The 18,619-nt window shown below is 41.1% G+C and overlaps 1 protein-coding gene across 3 annotated transcripts; it reads left to right on the forward strand.

Annotated features, from left to right (window-relative positions):
• The first annotated feature begins 120 nt into the window (after positions 1–120).
• Positions 121–17,592, forward strand: LOC100553191 (pantetheinase). 3 transcript variants are annotated; one of them, XM_062978510.1, is made up of 8 exons: positions 121–227; positions 349–446; positions 534–664; positions 4,757–4,979; positions 7,569–7,863; positions 9,726–10,099; positions 16,816–16,986; positions 17,205–17,592. In XM_062978510.1, exons 2-8 carry the CDS (start codon positions 393–395, stop codon positions 17,322–17,324), a joined length of 1,368 nt encoding a protein of 455 aa, XP_062834580.1. In that variant the 5' UTR covers positions 121–227; positions 349–392; the 3' UTR covers positions 17,325–17,592. The 3 variants fall into 3 exon arrangements, with proteins under 3 accessions (XP_062834580.1, XP_062834575.1, XP_062834577.1); XM_062978505.1 differs by having other exon boundaries at positions 154–446; XM_062978507.1 differs by having other exon boundaries at positions 156–446; positions 4,787–4,979.
• Positions 17,593–18,619: the final 1,027 nt, after the last annotated feature.

The following is an 18,619-nucleotide window of genomic DNA, read 5'->3' on the forward strand; positions in this document are numbered from 1 at the left end:
GCAATCTTAATGTTACTAAGTACAAATACCATACAATATTTACTGAATAGAAAGCAAAGTATAAAGTCTGGTTTCCTCTATGTGGCAATCATTTGACTGTTTCACAATACTGTGCTCTCATACCTTGGACTTGTTATGAAATGGGATTTCCCCAAACAACTTATTACTGAGTGTATCAGTCTCAGCAACCTCCTGGTTTTCCTCATTACAAGTAATAGGCTCACTTGGTAAGTATGGTTGCCTTTCAACTTGCTGCTTGCACTCTCTTGTTGACTGGCAATATACTTCAGACCTCTGCCTTAGATACCTACATTGCTGCTGTCTATGAGCATGCTGTTATACTCTCAGGAGCTACAACAGCACTTGTCTCTCGAGAAGATGCCTTGAAGCTGATGAACAAAAATCTAGACATCTTAGAAGGAGCCATCAAAACAGCTGCTGAGCAGGTACTGCCCCATCACTTTGCATGACGCCTTTTAAACAATAGGATTCATCCTAGAGTTGAATGTATATAAAAATATATCTTTTTCTAGGGAGCTCACATCATTGTGACACCTGAAGATGGAGTCTTTGGCTGGGTATTCACAAGAGATTCAATATATTCTTATCTTGAGAATATACCAGATCCTCAAGTCAACTGGAATCCATGCATTGAGCCTGGAAGGTATTTTTCCGCTTCTCTTCATCAAGGCAAAACATAAATGGGTTTCTTCCCAGAACTATGTAATGTTGACTGTGCTACTCCTTATCTAACATTTCCGCTGGGTTGTCCAGCTTGTTCTGTCTTTTCTAGTAAAACATTTTTGTAAAATGTGAAAAATATTAAAAGTAATAGGAAAACACAAGGCAGTTAAATGCCTTGGATGATACAGGGTAATTGTATTAAAATAGCTTCATCTGGGACCACACAGGGTGAAATGTTTACATTTATTTCCAGTGGAAGAACAGAATGGAGATATTGAACTGAATTTATGACCTGCCTTTCTTTCATTTTGGGATCCAAGGCAGCTAGATTCCACCATGTAATAATCATTGTTAATGCATTGTGATGTTTGCTCCTTCTTTGAATACATCGTTGTTTTTGTTGTTGTTGTTTTTGTTGTTGTTGTTGTTGTTTCTTCTGTGAATACAGGTTGGGTATTTCTTATATGTGAGGATTAGGTCCAAAAATGCTTTGGCTTTTGAATTTATTTTATTTTAGTGGATTTTGGAATAACCGTATTTTCATATACTGTATGTACATAAAGCGGTATCTTAGAGATGTGACCCAAGTATAAACAATTCACTTATACACTATAAGTACATGAACTGAAGATATGTGTATGTAGTTTATATACACAGATAAAGGAACTTTAATCAGGAATATTTTTACTACTGAGAAACTTACCAGCTAGTCCAGTGAAACTTTATGTGAAGTTTCTACTTGGTAACGATCTTCCCCATGTGACCTTGGCAGTACCAAGTTTCTTTCCATGGCAACCAGGATTAGACAATTCTCAATTTTAGACACAGGTTGAAACATGCTGGAACCTTTGTAGTTTTTAATCTATGTTTTTAGCCATCATGTACGGCATCAAGCAATTTAAACCCTGTATTCTAAGCAGTTTTAACTGTTGTAAATTTTTATCCAACAATGTATTTAACCAGTTGGCGATTGTTAACTTTACTAACCTTGTATATGTTGCACCTCAGCACTGGTTCACCTTGCTCTTAACACACACTCCGGCATAGCAGGCTAGGTTTATTGGTAAAAGATAGCAAAGTCTGAATAAAAAGCTGTAAAGAAAGCAAACTTCCAAATGCAATGGCAGTCAATAAAAGCAATATAATATAATTGCTTAAAAGCAATTGCTTTTAAAAGCAAAAGCAATTGCAGTAAAAGCAATTTGCAGAATATAAATCCAAGTTTCTAATATAGGAAATTAGTCCTGAAAACAAAGCACCGTGAACTTCAGAGTAAAATCCAAAACACAGTTTCCAGGCATGAACATAAACAAGAATCCTTTCCCATAAGACAAGGCAGGAGATGTGCTTCCAAGAATCAACGTTGCTTCATCTGAAATCTCTCTGTTTCCCCTGCATTTACCCATGTTTACAAGCCAAAAAGGCATTTCTCTGCCCTCGAATTCCCATGCGTTTGCCAGGTATTCTAAGGGAGCGTCTGGGGTGAACCTTTAATCTTAACCTTGTATCTCTATCGAAGAGGCACTAACGGAGGGCTTAAGGGAGAAATGTGCCAAGAGGAAAGAGCGTCAAGCCAACCCCGACCGGGACCGCCTTCCACCTGGAAACCGATGTCCTCACTGCGGGAGAATATGCGGGTCAAGAATAGGTCTCTTCAGCCACCTAAGAACCCACCCCCAAGATACCAAGGATGGAAGACTATCGTCCTCGAACTACGAGGGATCGCCTAAGTAAGTAAGTAATCTCTATCTAAGGGAGACTCCTCTGAGTCACGTCCGGAAACACCTGGAACTTGTTGATGTTCGAACTCCTGGAAAAGGTCATCCTTATCATTAGTTTCTGTTTCCTCGCTAGCCTGCGGCCCCACTGACATTTCAACATTTCCAGCATCAGACAATTCAGCATTCCCAGCATCAGAGCCTTCGAGATTTCTCTCTTCATCATTGCTCTGGTCAGCCTGCAAAACCCAAAATCCCCATTTATCATCAGACTAAACCACAACAGTATACCTTGTACAACTATGGAGAAAAGGGGTCTTTGGACCATAATAAAATGTTGTTGTTATAATAAATTCACTATTAGAATAGCAGGAATATTTTAAATATTTTAAATATTTAAATAATTTTAAGTGTAAAAAAATTGTGTACATTGAGCCAGTAGAAAGCAAGCATAATAATGTGTCAGCCACCTACGTACATGGTGGTGTTTTTAATTAAATAGGAAAAAATGCAGAATGCTGTTGATGTTACAAAATAAGCATTCTGTAATTTCTTTCTTGCATTTTATTTGAGTGTTTTTCAGAAGGGATTCATACCCTTGTTTTTCAATATGATAATTCAATATCATAACACAAACCACTATACCATCCATTGTTGGCTCCCATTGCTATCAAATAAAAGTTTTAATAAAAGTTATCAGAAGGCATCTGGTAACACTGAACAATGAACATTGATATTTGTTTCTATGTAAATATGTTTAGGAGCATATGTAGATTTTCTGTAATAGTAATATTGAATAAAGCAGGTATGATGAAATCTTCAAAGTTTGAGCATTCTGAAATGTGCACCTTGTAAAAAATAATAAACCAATTTTCCTCAATTTCCCCCCTAGGTGGCAGTAACTGTGTGTAGCAAGGATTGCAGGCAGCCTTTATCATTCCTAGGAGGACTCAATAACAATTCATGCCGTAAAATCTAAGTGGGTGACTTTGGGCAAGTTACTCACTCTTAGCCTCTGAGGAAGACAAAAGGCAAACCCTCTCTGAACAAAGGTTGCCATTAAAACCCTCTGGATGGGATCACCATAAGTCAGAAATGACTTGAAGGCACACAACAAAAACAGCAACAAAAAGTGCAGCCCTCCAGATGATGTTTAATTATAGCTTCCAGCTTTAATCACCACTATGCATGCTCGCTAAGAGATATAAAAGTTGCAGTCCAGCTACATCTGGAGGATGGACCATTGGCTAGCGCCTTGAAGAGACAATGGGTCTAAAGTAGATGTTTTAGTATAATCTGCTGAAAGGTCAAGGAAAACAAATTGAAGTTTTAGAAAACAGGTATTAAATCAAACTGTGGGAAGCTAGGGGGCTGCATTGACCTTCTAATATTGCTTCAGAATTGGCCACGGGGGGTACATGAAGTCCGCAGTTTACACTTTGCCCATCCCTTTGTTAGCTTTGCTAAAGGTTGTTACTTAACTCCCTTTAAAAGAACAGCTGGCATGGTTTGTTATTGCCGAAGTGATACAAATATTTGCATTAGAATTCTTAGTCAGAATGAGTAGCTCGATTTCAGCTCCTCCATCCCGTATATCATTAATTCTCACTGTAATCCTTTTATTGGTGTAGATAATAAGGTTTATACAGTAGATAATTGTTTATTTCATCATGTATTCTGCATGGTTCTCTCAGCAACTGAACATTCCTGTCATCACAACTTGGCCAAGGCAACCCATGTGAAAAAGATATTTGCCTTATAAGCTAGGAGAGGTAGCCTAAGAAAACGGTGCAGACAAGTGACCAGCTTCCAAAAAATGATATCCTTGTACAGGTATAGGTTTACATCCCTTTCAGACTACATAGTTATAGCACTATTGTGCCCTTTTAGTGTCATGACTGAATTATCCTGGGCTTGTTGTCTGGTGGATACCCATAGAAAAATGCTTAGCATTAGGAGAGGGGACATAACTGATGAATTTACAAGGAACCTCTGTGGGGTGTTGCATTCAGTCTATTGACCAGAGATTGCCCATTCCTGACACATAGTAAATGGCACACTGGACCACAGTGTGAAATAGCCCATCAACAGATTTTTTCAAAAAACTATAATGTGGCACAGCTTCATTGTTTTTGTGAGGTTTCCTCTGGTTACCTCAAGATGTTTTGCCATTCATGAAATTGCCATCTTTAGAAATTATATTTCAGTCTTGCCAAATCAACCAGCATTTCTATCTTTCTGGTCTTTCATTTCTTTTCTTCCTGTTTCCACCCTTTTTCAGACTAATAGATATGCAGTTTTCCTTAACTTGCCAAATTTTGAATTCCTTTGTTTCCCCTCTATTCATTTATTAGTTTTGGTTATTCAAACCTTCATAATATTAGGTTTGGCTCAGCACAAGTACAGGAGAGACTCAGCTGTATGGCAAGAAACTACTCCATCTATGTGGTTGCTAACATGGGGGACAAGAAACCGTGTAACTCCAGCGACCCGCAGTGCCCCAGTGATGGACGTTATCAATATAACACAAATGTGGTATATGATTCAGAAGGAAAATTTGTGGCACGTTATCACAAGGTAACAATTATATCAAACTTTATATATATTTCAGAAGTGAAAAATGGGAGATGTGTGACCAGGTAACACCCAAATGTGGCCAAGATGGGGAAAAGTTATTAATAGGGAAGAACAGACAACCTGGGAGCTGCAGTCCAACAGCATCTGCTGGGCCATATGACTGTTGGGGATTGTATATGTGAAATGGAAATGCTTATGTGTGCCTGTGAACCCAAAGTCACTCTGCAGGGTAATGACGCACCACTCAGAATTGTAGAACACATAACACAGGAACTTTACTAACTTTGAGAGGTAAACAGAGCAGTGGTATTTACAATAGTCCCTCTGATTGCTTACAGAGATCAGTAGTCATAAACAGTCCTTTAAAAGTCCATAAATCTGCTTCAGTGCCTCAGAAATATCAAGGCCTCAGAGAGTAAGCAATCTATATATATAGAATATATATATATATAAGAATCTCTATATATAAAAGAGTGATGGCATCAGGGCAGTGGACAAAACAACAAAACTACAGGCCCCCCAACCTCGAAATTTGACAACACAACCCATCATCCACGGCTCTAGGTTGATACAACAAAAAGAAAAGAAAAATAAAGTCCTAATTAGTGGGAGAGGAATAATTGTTTTTATCCAATTGCTGCCAGTTAGAAGTCTAAGTTCCGTCCACTTGGTCTCCTAGCAACCTACTCAGCCCAGGGGACAGGCACAGTTAGGCCTCACTTAGGCCTCTTCCACAGATTATCTAATTTGCACTGGATTATATGGCAGTGTAGACTCAAGGCCCTTCCACACAGCTATATTACCCATTTATAATCTTATATTATCTGCTTGGCACTGGTTTATCTTGACTCCACACTGCCATATAATCCACTTCAGTGTGCATTTTATCCAGCTGTGAAGAAGGGGCCTCATATAATCCAGTTCTAAGCAGATAATATAAGATTATAAATATACAGTAGAATCTCACTTATCCAACATAAACAGGCTGGCAGAACGCTGGATAAGTGAATATGTTGGATAATAAGAAAGGATTCAGAAAAAGCCTATTAAACATCAAATTAGGTAATGATTATACAAATTAAGCACCAAACATCATGTTATACAACAAATTGGACAGAAAAAGTAGTTTCATGCGCAGTAATGCTATGTAGTAATTACTGTATTTACAAATTTAGCACCAAAATATCACAATGAATTTAAAACATTGACTACAAAAACATTGACTACTAAAGGCAGACTGCATTGGATAATCCAGAACACTGTATAAGCGAATGTTGGATAAGTGAGATTCTACTGTAATATGAAATAATTACTGTGGTAATCTAATCCAACCCAATTCTGCCATGGAGGACACAATCCAAGCACGCCCAACAGGTGGCCACCCAGCTTCTCAATAATAATAATAATAATAATAATAATAATAATAATAATAATAATAAGAAGAAGAAGAAGAAGAAGAAGAAGATCATACAATCATAAGGTTAGGAGAGACCCCTAAAGGCCATCCAGTCCAAGCCAACTCTGCCATTGGATGATACAATCCAAGCACTCCCAACAGATGGTCAGACAGCCTCTCAATAATAATAATAATAATAATAATAATAATAATAATAATAATAATAATAAGAAGAAGAAGAAGAAGAAGAAGAAGAAGAAGAAGAAGAATATCATACAATTCTAAGGTTAGCAGATACCCCTAAGGATCATCCAGTTCAAATTTCTTATATCATGCAGGAGGACACAATCCAATCACTCCTGACAGATGGCCATCCAATATCTGCACAATAATAATACACATCGAATCATAGCATCAGACAGTTAGGAGACACCCCTAAAGGCCATCCAGGCCAACCCAATTCTGCCATCCAGGACACAAGCCAAGCACTCCCAACAGATGGGCACCCAGCCTCTCAATACTAATACTACTACTACTAATAATAATAATAATAACAACATCATCATACAATCCTAAGGTTTGGAGTGACCCCTAAGGATCATCCAGATCAACTTCCATCTACCATGCAGGAGGACACAATCCAAGCACTCCTGACAGATGGCCATCCAACCTCTACATAATAATGATGATGATGATGATGATGAAGAAGAAGAAGAAGATAATAATAATAATAATAATAATAATAATAATAATAATAATAATAATAATAGAAGCATAGAATCCAAGAGTTTAGAGAGACCCCTAAGGGCCATCCAGCCCAACCCTTTCTACTATGCAGCAGGACACAATCCAAGCATTCACAACACATGGACAACGTATAAATACTATACAATACTACACAGGGACATAGACCCCCTCTACCCTCACCACTTTCACAGTACACAAACAACCAAGTGCATACTAAACATAAAGACAACCATACAACAGACATTCAATGCCACCACTGCCTCAACAAGTTCTCAACAACAACACCAGACAACACCACAGCAACGCATGGCCAGGCACAGCTAGTAACAGTATAAAAACTCTGTGGAAAAATAGCATAGATGACATATTCCATCAAAAACTGTTTATCCTATCTTTGTTGCCTGATTTTCTTCCCATTGTCTCTCCCCTCTTTATCTTATTAACAGTACAACCTTTTTGCATCTGAAATCTACTATAACTATGCCAAGGATCCACAGTTTGTTAACTTCAACACACCCTTTGGGAAGTTTGGTGTTTTCACTTGTGCTGACATGCTTAATTTTCGTGAACCTGCTGTATCGCTTGTGGAAAAGTTCAAGGTGGACACTGTCCTCTTCCCAACTGCTTGGATGAACACTCTGCCACTTTTGTCTGCTGTTCAGTACTATTCTGCCTGGGCTATGGGGATGCGCATCAACCTCCTGGCAGCTAATATTCACAAGCCCATGTTCGATATTACTGGTAATTGGAATCTCAGTTTACTCTGTAGGTAAGGCTAGAAGGCATGTAGGGACAGAAAGGCACTGAGGGAAACATATTTAACTCGTAGATTTCATGTCAAATTTTGTCCCCATTTTAACAGAAAATCCTGGGAACTAATTTGGGAGTTCCAAATTGATGATAACATAACAAGAACAATAAAGTTCCTGTCCTTTTTATGGTGAGGAAAAGAATAAAACAAAATATACAAGCTGTTACATTTCACATTTAATGTAGCTGTTATTATCTACTTCTATCATTTCAGATGGGGAAAAGGGCAGCAACGCATGGCAACGTGCGTTATCCCGTTGCCTTTTATTTGTTTACTATTATTTGCAGCATTTATATTCCGCCCTTCTCACCCCGAAGGGGACTTAGGGCAGATCACAGAACACATATATGGCAATTCATCCAATGCACAGAACACATATATGGCAATTCATCCAATGCACAGAACACATATATGGCAATTCATCTATGCTGTTATACAACAATACAAACAACAGATAGAGGTATTTATAAACATTTCCATTTTTCAGCATCCTGGAGGTTGTGCTCGACTCTGGCCACAGGGGGGTGCTATCACTCCATCCTCCATATCGAAGAGCCCATGATCACAGACTTGCTCCTTTCTTTGACCAACAGGAACTTCTGATACTTCCTTTTTATGGTGCCATAAAAATACCTCACTGCTTAAGTGGTACCTAATTTGTCTACTCACAGCTGTTTTTTAACTGCTTAGGTGGGCAGTGAGCTGGGCTGAAGGCTGGGCACTCATGCCCCAACCCAGGCTTTGAACTCCCAAGCTTTTGACTGAAAGGGGGAAGAAAGTGCAGGTAGCTCCGTTAAAGCTACCCAAAATACACTTTCCTCCCCATAATGGTGGAGGAAGCACCTTTTGGAGCGTCCCCTCCACTTTGGGAGGAATGTGGATGGGGTTTGCCATGCATCATGTGAAGGATCATGGTAGGGCCTGTCCTTGCTGCGAAACAAAGTGGCGAAACGGAGCTAAAATGCCCCATGTGAAGACGTCCAAATGAGGGCAGTGCTATTAATACCATCTCAAGGTGCATCTATGCAGTACAATTAAAGCATTTTGACACCAGTTTACCACCATGGCCAATGTTATGGAATTATGGGAGTTGTAGTTTGGTGAGACAGGGAAGACTAAAGACCTTGTAAAACTACAGCACCCAAGATTCCATAGCATGGAATGGTACCAAACTATATTATTTCTACTATGTAGATGCACTCTTACTCTTCTTTCTGCAGTGGCTTCTTCCTTCCCTGCAGCATGTGGTAAACCACACTTATTGTGAGTAGTCTGGATAAATTACTCCCTTGTTAATTTTATCCACTATTCTTCTGACATACGTACTCTCTATCTCTTTCTTTGGGTTCAGATTAATGGCAGAGTTAACTGGTAGTTAGTATTTTTATATTTTAGTGCCAATTAGGGCTTCATCCAAACCATATGAGTATAGTTCTCTTATTTCTATGAAGTCCCAGATTTTGTAGCTTGGTGATAATTTTAAATGTCCCTCCTAAAACTGCAACTCCATAAGATGGAACCATGTCAATTAAAATTGCAATGTAGCACTATAATTGTACATTTTAAATTTTAAAATTACTTTTTAGATTAGAGGTAATAGAATACTGCAGTTAACATTGCCATGCCGGTGGGCGAATTCTGGGCACTGTGGTCCAGAATCTTGTCTGAGCTCAGGGCAGAAGTGAGGAATAAGTGGCTTTCCAGATGGATTCGACTGTAAATCCCACCATCACAATCTTAAAAAATAAGTACCAAAACCTGATCTCTTCTCAATCTCTTTTGTCACCCACAGGGAGTGGTATCTTTGCACCTGATGGTCCCAAAGCATATCATTTCGATATGGAAACAAAGCATGGCAAACTCCTGCTTGCTGATCTTGATGTCCACCCACGCCTTTCCCCCACATATCCTCCTCCTGTTAATTGGAGCTTATATGCTTCAAGCATCAAGCACTTCTCCCCAAGGAGCCAGGTGTTCAATGCAAACATCTATTTTGATAATTTCACTTTCACAGAACTATCCCAAGAAGCTGGAAACTATACTGTGTGCCATAAGGGCCTCTGCTGCCACCTGAGTTACAAGATGACTGAAAAACTAGAAGATGAAATTTATGCACTGGGGGCTTTTGATGGACTTCATATAATTGAAGGAGAATATTATTTGCAGGTAAAGGAATTGTATGGAACATCATTCGTCTAGGAAACCTGAAAGTAATACATCACAGACAATTGCTTTTGCAGTAATGCATCTAAGCTTTGCTCTGATATGGAAGAACTCCAAAAACCGTTGCTATGATACAAAAAAATTGTACTTTCACAGTGGCAAAATAACTAAGGAATGGATTTGTACTGTTGCGTCTTGAGTCAGCTAGCTCAGGCAGCAGATCATGGAAAGACAAGGAACCGGTAGTAATTTTAAACATTTCATTTTGCAGTGCCAGGGCTAGATAGAGATGCTTGTGAGAATTTTCTGCCTCCTGTGCAGAACTAGCATTGTTGGCTTTAGGCACACTCCACCTTGATTTTTCGCTATGGGATCTGCTGTTCTTCCCTGAAAAACAGGATACTGTCTTCTCTCTGTATAAAAAACCCAACACTATTTGGTTTATGCAGTCAGCTCATCACATTTGCAGATTTGTTTATTAATGTATTTGATTATTGTGTTCTTTTAGAAATATCTAGGTTCTCCAACATGACTCTATGGTCAATATTTACTGGAAGCTGACCATTAAGTCATGCTGGAAGGCAGAAATTCCTAGAGAGAACATTCCTCTAGGTATTTGTAAGTTCTCCAGTACAAATCTATGTTCAGCTTCCAGTTGGCCATAGAGTTCCGCTGGAGAACCTAGAGGGGTGAATAAAAGAAAAAGGTAAAAATTATGTAAACTTAAAAATTGATGCCTATCTTTGATTGCTTTCCTTTTGTCTCTACGGTCCATTTTTACATTATGTTGTGTCTTTTAGATCACTGCTTCTTAAACTCCGAGTCCTGACCTAAATGGGGTATCCTTAGTTCAATGTTGGCATCCCTCTGCAAAAAAAAATTCAGAACCTCACATTGTTTTAGACATTTATATGAGTCTGTGTTTACAGTAGATTCTGAAGAAAATGCTTTAACTGTACTTCATAAAAAGGGAAATTGGCTGTTTTAGCAAATGTTGATTTGTTATCAGTAGAAGTTTGATTTTTATACCTATTTTATATACCTATATATCTGGGGTCATGTAAAAATTTATCATGTGGAAGGGGTTCATGAAAAAATATATACAGTAGAATCTTACTTATCCAACGTTCTGGATTATCCAACGCATTTTTGTAGTCAATGTTTTCAATATATCGTGATATTTTGGTGCTAAATTCGTAAATACCGTAATTACAACATAGCATTACTGTGTATTGAACTACTTTTTCTGTCAGATTTGTTGTATAACATGATGTTTTGATGCTTAATTTGTAAAATCATAACCTAATTTGATGTTTAATAGGCTTTTCCTTAATCTCTCCTTATTATCCAACGTATTCGCTTATCCAACATTCTGCTGCCCCGTTTACGTTGGATAAGTGAGATTCTACTGTAGGTCATAGAATCATAGAATCATAGAATCATAGAATAGTAGAGTTGGAAGAGACCTCAAGGGCCATCTAGTCCAACCCCCCGCTAAGAAGCAGGAAATCGCATTCAAAGCACCCCCGACAGATGGCCATCCAGCCTCTGCTTAAAAGCCTCCAAAGAAGGAGCCTCCACCACGGCCCGGGGGAGAGAGTTCCACTGCCGAACAGCCCTCACAGTGAGGAAGTTCTTCCTGATGTTCAGGTGGAATCTCCTTTCCTGTAGTTTGAAGCCATTGTTCCGTGTCCTAGTCTGCAGGGCAGCAGAAAATAAGCTTGCTCCCTCCTCCCTATGACTTCCCCTCACATATTTGTACATGGCTATCATGTCTCCTCTCAGCCTTCTCTTCTGCAGGCTAAACATGCCCAGCTCTTTAAGCCGCTCCTCATAGGGCTTGTTCTCCAGACCCTTAATCATTTTAGTTGCCCTCCTCTGGACGCTTTCCAGCTTGTCAGCATCTCCCTTCATCTGCGGTGCCCAAAACTGGACACAGTATTCCAGGTGTGGTCTGACCAAGGCAGAATAGAGGGGGAGCATGACTTCCCTGGATCTAGACGTTATTCCCCTATTGATGCAGGCCAAAATCCCATTGGCTTTTTTAGCTGCCGCATCACATTGTAGGCTCATGTTTAACTTGTTGTCCACGAGGACTCCAAGATCTTTTTCGCACACACTGCTGTCAAGCCAGGCGTCCCCCATTCTGTATCTTTGATTTCCATTTTTTCTGCCGAAGTGAAGTATCTTGCATTTGTCCCTGTTGAACTTCATTTTGTTAGTTTCGGCCCATCTCTCTAGTCTGTCAAGATCGTTTTGAATTCTGCTCCTGTCTTCTGGAGTGTTAGCTATCCCTCCGAGTTTGGTGTCATCTGCAAACTTGATGATCGTGCCTTCTAACCCTTCGTCTAAGTCGTTAATAAAGATGTTGAACAGAACCGGGCCCAGGACGGAGCCCTGCGGCACTCCACTTGTCACTTCTTTCCATGATGAAGACGACGCATTGGTGAGCACCCTTTGGGTTCGTTCGCTTAGCCAATTACAGATCCACCTAACCGTAGTTTTGTCTAGCCCACATTTTACTAGTTTGTTTGCCAAAAGGTCGTGGGGGACTTTGTCGAAGGCCTTACTGAAATCTAGATATGTTACATCCACGGCATTCCCTGTATCGACCCAACTCGTAACTCTATCGAAAAAAGAGATCAGATTAGTCTGGCATGACTTGTTTTTGGTAAATCCGTGTTGACTATTAGCAATGACCGCATTTGTTTCTAAGTGTTTGCAGACCACTTCCTTAATGATCTTTTCCAGAATCTTGCCTGGTATTGATGTGAGGCTGACCGGACGGTAATTGTTTGGGTCGTTCTTTTTTCCCTTCTTGAAGATAGGGACCACATTCGCCCTCCTCCAATCTGCTGGGACTTCTCCTGTTCTCCAAGAACTCTCGAAGATGATTGCCAGTGGTTCTGAAATAACTTCCGCTAGTTCCTTCAATACTCTTGGATGTAGCTGATCTGGCCCTGGGGACTTGAATTCGTTTAGAGTGGCCAGGTGTTCCTGGACAACTTGTTTCCCTATTTGGGGTTGGATTTCCCCCAATCCTTCGTCCATTCCATGTTGCTGAGGTTGAAGATGGCTTTCTTTTTGTGAGAAGACCGAGGCAAAGAAGGCATTAAGCAGTTCTGCCTTTTCCCTATCCCCTGTCACCATCACCCCATCTACTCCTTGCAGTGGCCCTATCGCCTCCTTTTTCTTCCTTTTTCTACCAACATAAGCAAAAAAACCTTTTTTGTTGTTTTTTATGTCCCTGGCAAGCCTGAGCTCATTTTGCGCTTTAGCCTTGCGAACCTTTTCCCTACAGGAGTTGGCTATACGTTTGAATTCTTCTTTGGTGATTTCTCCCCTTTTCCACTTCTTGTGCATGTCACTTTTGAGCTTTAGCTCAGTTAGAAGTTCTTTGGACATCCATTCTGGCTTCTTTGCACTTGTCTTATTTTTCTTCTTTGTTGGCACTGTTTGCATTTGCGCCTTGAGTATTTCACTTTTGAAAAACTCCCATCCATCCTTAACTCCCTTGTTTTTTAATATCGGCGTCCATGGAATGCCGCTCAGTAATTCCTTCATTTTTTGGAAGTCAGCTCTCTTAAAGTCCAGAATGCGTGTTTGACTTGTCTTAGTTTCAGCATTCCTTTGTATTGCAAACTGCAGGAGCACATGGTCACTTGCCCCTAAGGATCCAACCACTTCAACTGTATTGATCAGGTCTTCCACATTTGTTAAGATTAGATCAAGAGTTGCTGATCCCCTTGTTGCCTCTTCTACCTTCTGGACCATAAAATTATCTGCAAGGCAAGTGAGGAATTTGTTGGACTTTGTACTCTTGGCTGAGTTTGTTTTCCAGCAGATATCGGGATAATTGAAATCGCCCATGACTACTATATCTCTTCTTTGTGCCTGTTTGGTCAGCTGTTGACAGAAGGCTTCATCAAGTCCTTCATCCTGACTCGGAGGTCTGTAGTAGACACCCACGACAAGATCTTTTTGAGTCCCGGTTCCCTTGATTCTTATCCAGATGCTTTCAAGCTGGTTTCCCGGATTACAGTCTTGCATTTCTTCTGCAACGTAACTGTTTTTGACATATAAAGCTACTCCCCCTCCTCTCCCCTTTGTTCTATTTATGTGAAAGAGGTTATAGCCCTCAATGGTTAAATTCCAGTGATGGGAGTCATCCCACCAGGTTTCAGTGATGCCTATGACATCGTATGTGTGGTGCTGTGCTAGGAGTTGGAGTTCGTCTTGCTTATTTCCCATGCTCTGAGCATTAGTGTAAAGACATGTAAGCCCCTGTGACCTCCCCTCGAACTGTTTATTTGGGATTATTGTGCTCTCTGTACTTGGTCCTTGCTGTGTTTGTGCAGCCCTCCGTTTAGCCTTACGGCGGTTCCCTGTGGTCGTGGGTAATATAGTGTTCGCCAGGCTGTTGTTCCCCTCCCCCAGTGGATTTAGTTTAAAGTGCGCCTGATGAGGTTTGTGAGTCTGTGTGCAAAAAGATGTTTTCCTACTTGTGTGAGATGCACCCCATCGCTTGCCAGTAGTCCATCCTCTTGGAAGAGTAGACCATGGTCAAGGAAGCCAAAATGCTCCTCTTGACACCATTTTCTGAGCCAGTTATTGACCTGTACTATTTTTCCGGCCCTTGTAGAGCCATGTCCTACAACAGGGAGGAGGGATGAAAAGATCACATGTACATTATACAGTTTTAGCTTTGTTCCTAGAGCTCGAAAATCATTTGTGATCTTTTGAAAAGTATGCCTAGCGGTGTCATTGGTACCTACATGAATCAACATAAGGTGGGGAGGGTGATGGGGCTTTAGGAGCCTGCTGAGCCTCTGAGTGATATGGTGTATTTTTGCCCCCGGGAGGCAGCATGTTTCTCGAGCCATCCCATCCGGTCTGGAAATGATGGCTTCCGTTCCTCTAAGGAGGGAGTCACCTACTACCAAGACCTGTTTCCTTTGAGGATTGACAGGGTCCCTTTTGTGCAAGACAGTGTGTATGTCCCCTGAAGAGTGTTCCTGTTGAAGTGAATCATGTAGGTGTAAAGTGTTGTCCTCCTCCTCAACATCCCCAGTGCATTCATCAATGACAATCCATTGAGATACATCCGAGAGCCCATTACTCTCCCAAGGATGTTCCTGTTGCTCCTGGTCTATGATTGGGGATGGAGCATTTGCATGATTACATAAGTGTGACTGTGGTGATGCACTGTCCCTGTCAGGGCTATCCCCTGCGCATTGATCCAGGATGGTCCACTGAGTGGTATCTAAGAAACTGTGGTCCTCCACAAGATGTGTTTCCTGATTGTATGTTAATGATGTAAGAATTTCAAATCTGTTGTGTAAATGCAGCTGAGCAGAGGAGTTCTGTGGAGGCTGCCTGGTCCTGCGTCTCCTTCTATGGGTGACCTCCTTCCAAGCCTGAGGGTTGTCTACCTTTGAGTTGATCTCCCCATAAGGTTCCTGATCATGGTCTTGGTGGTGTTGGTGTGATGCAGGCTGCTGATCTACAGCAGCGTGTTGTGCAGTGTCCAAGAAGAGCTCGAGTGCCTGAATGTCCTTAAGGGTCTTAATACGGTGCTCGAGCTGTTGGATCCTCTGCTCCATCAGAGTCATCTGTTTGCATTTGGAGCAGATGTAGTTGTCTAGTTTTTGTGTGAAAAAGCGGAACATGCCACAGCTGGTGCATGTGATGGGAATGTTTTGCTTTTGTTGCATCTCTTGGTGAGCGTGGTGGCCAAGTGGGATCTTTGTACAGTTAAGTAATATGCACGCACTTTATGTGCAGACTGCAACAAACCACGTCTATGTGTATTTGTTTATGTTGCTTTGTTTCCTGTATGTACTGCAAAGGATAGTTAGTAAAGGTGCCTTTTCCCAATAAAGCTTTCCCAGAAACTCAATTAACAGGGGACAATGCCTGCTGTCAATCAACTTAAGTACCTGGCTCTCTTTCAACACAACAGTCACACAACAGTTAGACTTTGACCACAGGAGCCAAGCCCAAACTCAGTTTAAAATCTTAGCCAAATCTTAGCCAAATCCTACCTGTAGCCAGGGAGCAAAAATGTCCTCCTGCTTCCTCTGCTTCTGCGAGAACCAACTGCCCTTCTGGGATCAGGCTCTGGCAGAAACTCACACTGGCAAATAAAGCTTTCCCAGAAACTCAATTAACAGGGGACAATGCCTGCTGTCAATCAACTTAAGTACCTGGCTCTCTTTCAACACAACAGTCACACAACAGTTAGACTTTGATCACAGGAGCCAAGCCCAAACTCAGTTTAAAATCTTAGCCAAATCTTAGCCAAATCCTACCTGTAGCCAGGGAGCAAAAATGTCCTCCTGCTTCCTCTGCTTCTGCGAGAACCAACTGCCCTTCTGGGATCAGGCTCTGGCAGAAACTCACACTGGCAAATAAAGGTCAAAAGGGGATGTGAGTGGAAAATGTTTAAGAAGCCCTGTTTTAGATAATATTGCTATGAGCATGAATGTCTTGCATTTCTTCAGCTTATGTAAACCCTGTTGGGTGTGTTTTTGGCTGAAACAGGAGATGAAATTGTTTCCCAATCAATCAACAACCTTATAATCTTAGTTTAGGACTGTTCTAAATCCCAGTGCCACCAACATACAAGAAATGCATTTTCCCCATTCTATGAACATGAAATGATTTTCCTGTTTCTGTGACCCATGATTATTGTCTTCCTCCTCTCTCTCTTTCCCTAGATATGTACACTTCTGAAGTGTAATAGCACAGATGTGAAATCATGTGGGCAACGAGTAGATACAGCTCAGACAAGTTTTGACTCCTTTTCTCTCAGTGGCACATTCAACACTAGTTACGTATTCCCAGAAGTCTTGCTCACTGAGACTCAACTGGCTCCAGGAGAATTTCAGGTAAGTGGCTTTAAATATTAGCACAGGTATCTAGTTTTATTTTATTCATTTTTAAAAAATCTTATTAGATATTTTAGCTGTCTTCTTTTGCCAAAGACAAGACGAAAGCAGCTGATTTCACATGGCTGTATCAAAGATATAAGCAATTAATTTTGCCCTTATTAATATACTAAATTGCATACACATATGTTTTTACTCATAAAATGTTTATCTTACAGGTACTGACCGATGGACGTCTCATTAGTAAAAGGAAATTATCAAAGCCCGTCTTATGTGTGGCTCTTTTTGGAAGATGGTATCAAAAGGACTCCCCACATCCTTTATACAGTTCATCATGAGATTTTCTTTTGTTCTTTTACTTCTTTTTCACCTAACCAGAATTCACTCATCCATTCAATATAGTTATGTCTCTTTTCCTGAACTTTGGGATGGGGTGATGATTTTTGCAGAGCAAAGGCTAAAAAATACTACTTTCAGGGCAAACTTAACTGATGGTATTAGGAACAGTTGTGTAATTGTTATGGCATAGATCATAACCAAATGTAGGGGATGTTGAGTAAGGAAATCTATTTGCTTTATATTTTATTAAAGATGTTCCTTTGCAAATTGAGTTGTTCTAGGCAATCAATCTTCATCTGAACAATGGAGAAAACCTTGTGAATAATGCCAATCTAATTTATTCAGTTCAGACAGTGTCAGAACCCTGGCAGCAGAGCACCAATAACCATACGCATCGGCTCTTCCTCGCTTCCCATGGGGTTTGGGGCTGGCGGTGGGGTTCTCCATATTGGACGGGGCTGAACACTGGTAGAAGTGGGGGGCTTTACTCCAGCTCTTCCACTCTGGCCTCGGAGCCATTTTTTTTTGTTGGCAAGCAGGACTTCAGCCCGTAAACACTGGTTGATGAGTCTTTCAAGAGTCCCTGGGCGGTCCACCTTAGAGATTTCTTCCTGCATCTCGATGTTGAGGCCCTCGCGAAACTGTCCTCTGAGGGCTATATCGTTCCAGCCGGTGTTCTGAGCCAGCACCCGGAACTCGGCTATGTACCGGGACAACGGCCTGTCCCCTTGGAAGAGGCGCCGGAGTTTATGGCCGGCCGCCTCCTCGTCATCCTCGATCCCCCAGGTCTTTCTAAGGTGGTTCAAGAAATTTTGCGCGGCGTTCAGATGCGTGGAACCCGCATCGTACAACGCCGTCGCCCAAGTGGCCGCTGGCCCATCTAGGAGACTGAAGATCCACGCCACCTTGTCATCTTCTTGGGGAAACTCGGCTTGGCGGGCTTCTAAGTACGCCTGACATTGGCGACGGAAGACATGAACCTTGGAGGCTTCTCCAGAAAACTTGGTTGGTAGCGCTAGGGCAGGGAGTCGGGCTCCACGTTCCTTCAAGCCCCGTATTTCTCCCTCCTGTGTACGGAGTGTGTCTCGGATCCTATTGAATTCTTCCTGGGAAATGGTGTAACTGGGTGGTTGAGCTTCCGCTCCGGTTCCTGTAGACATTCTGGCCTTAGGTTATTTGGTGCTTAGGGTGGCGGAGTCAAACTGTCAGAACCCTGGCAGCAGAGCACCAATAACCATACGCAGAGGCCAATCTCTATCTAATATCTTTATTAAAGAAATATATAAAAGCAATA

Source organism: Anolis carolinensis, chromosome 1 (assembly GCF_035594765.1).
Source record: "Anolis carolinensis isolate JA03-04 chromosome 1, rAnoCar3.1.pri, whole genome shotgun sequence".
In the NCBI taxonomy this organism is placed as follows: Eukaryota; Metazoa; Chordata; class Lepidosauria; order Squamata; family Dactyloidae; genus Anolis; species Anolis carolinensis.

Excerpts from the sequence above, each read along its gene's own strand:
- LOC100553191 (XM_062978505.1), top strand. The coding sequence starts at position 234 with ATGGTTGCCTTTCAACTTGCTGCTTGCACTCTCTTGTTGACTGGCAAT. Across the intron at positions 4,980-7,568 it reads TTGTGGCACGTTATCACAAG|TACAACCTTTTTGCATCTGA; the intron begins GTAACAATTATA and ends TCTTATTAACAG. Across the intron at positions 16,987-17,204 it reads TGGCTCCAGGAGAATTTCAG|GTACTGACCGATGGACGTCT; the intron begins GTAAGTGGCTTT and ends TTTATCTTACAG.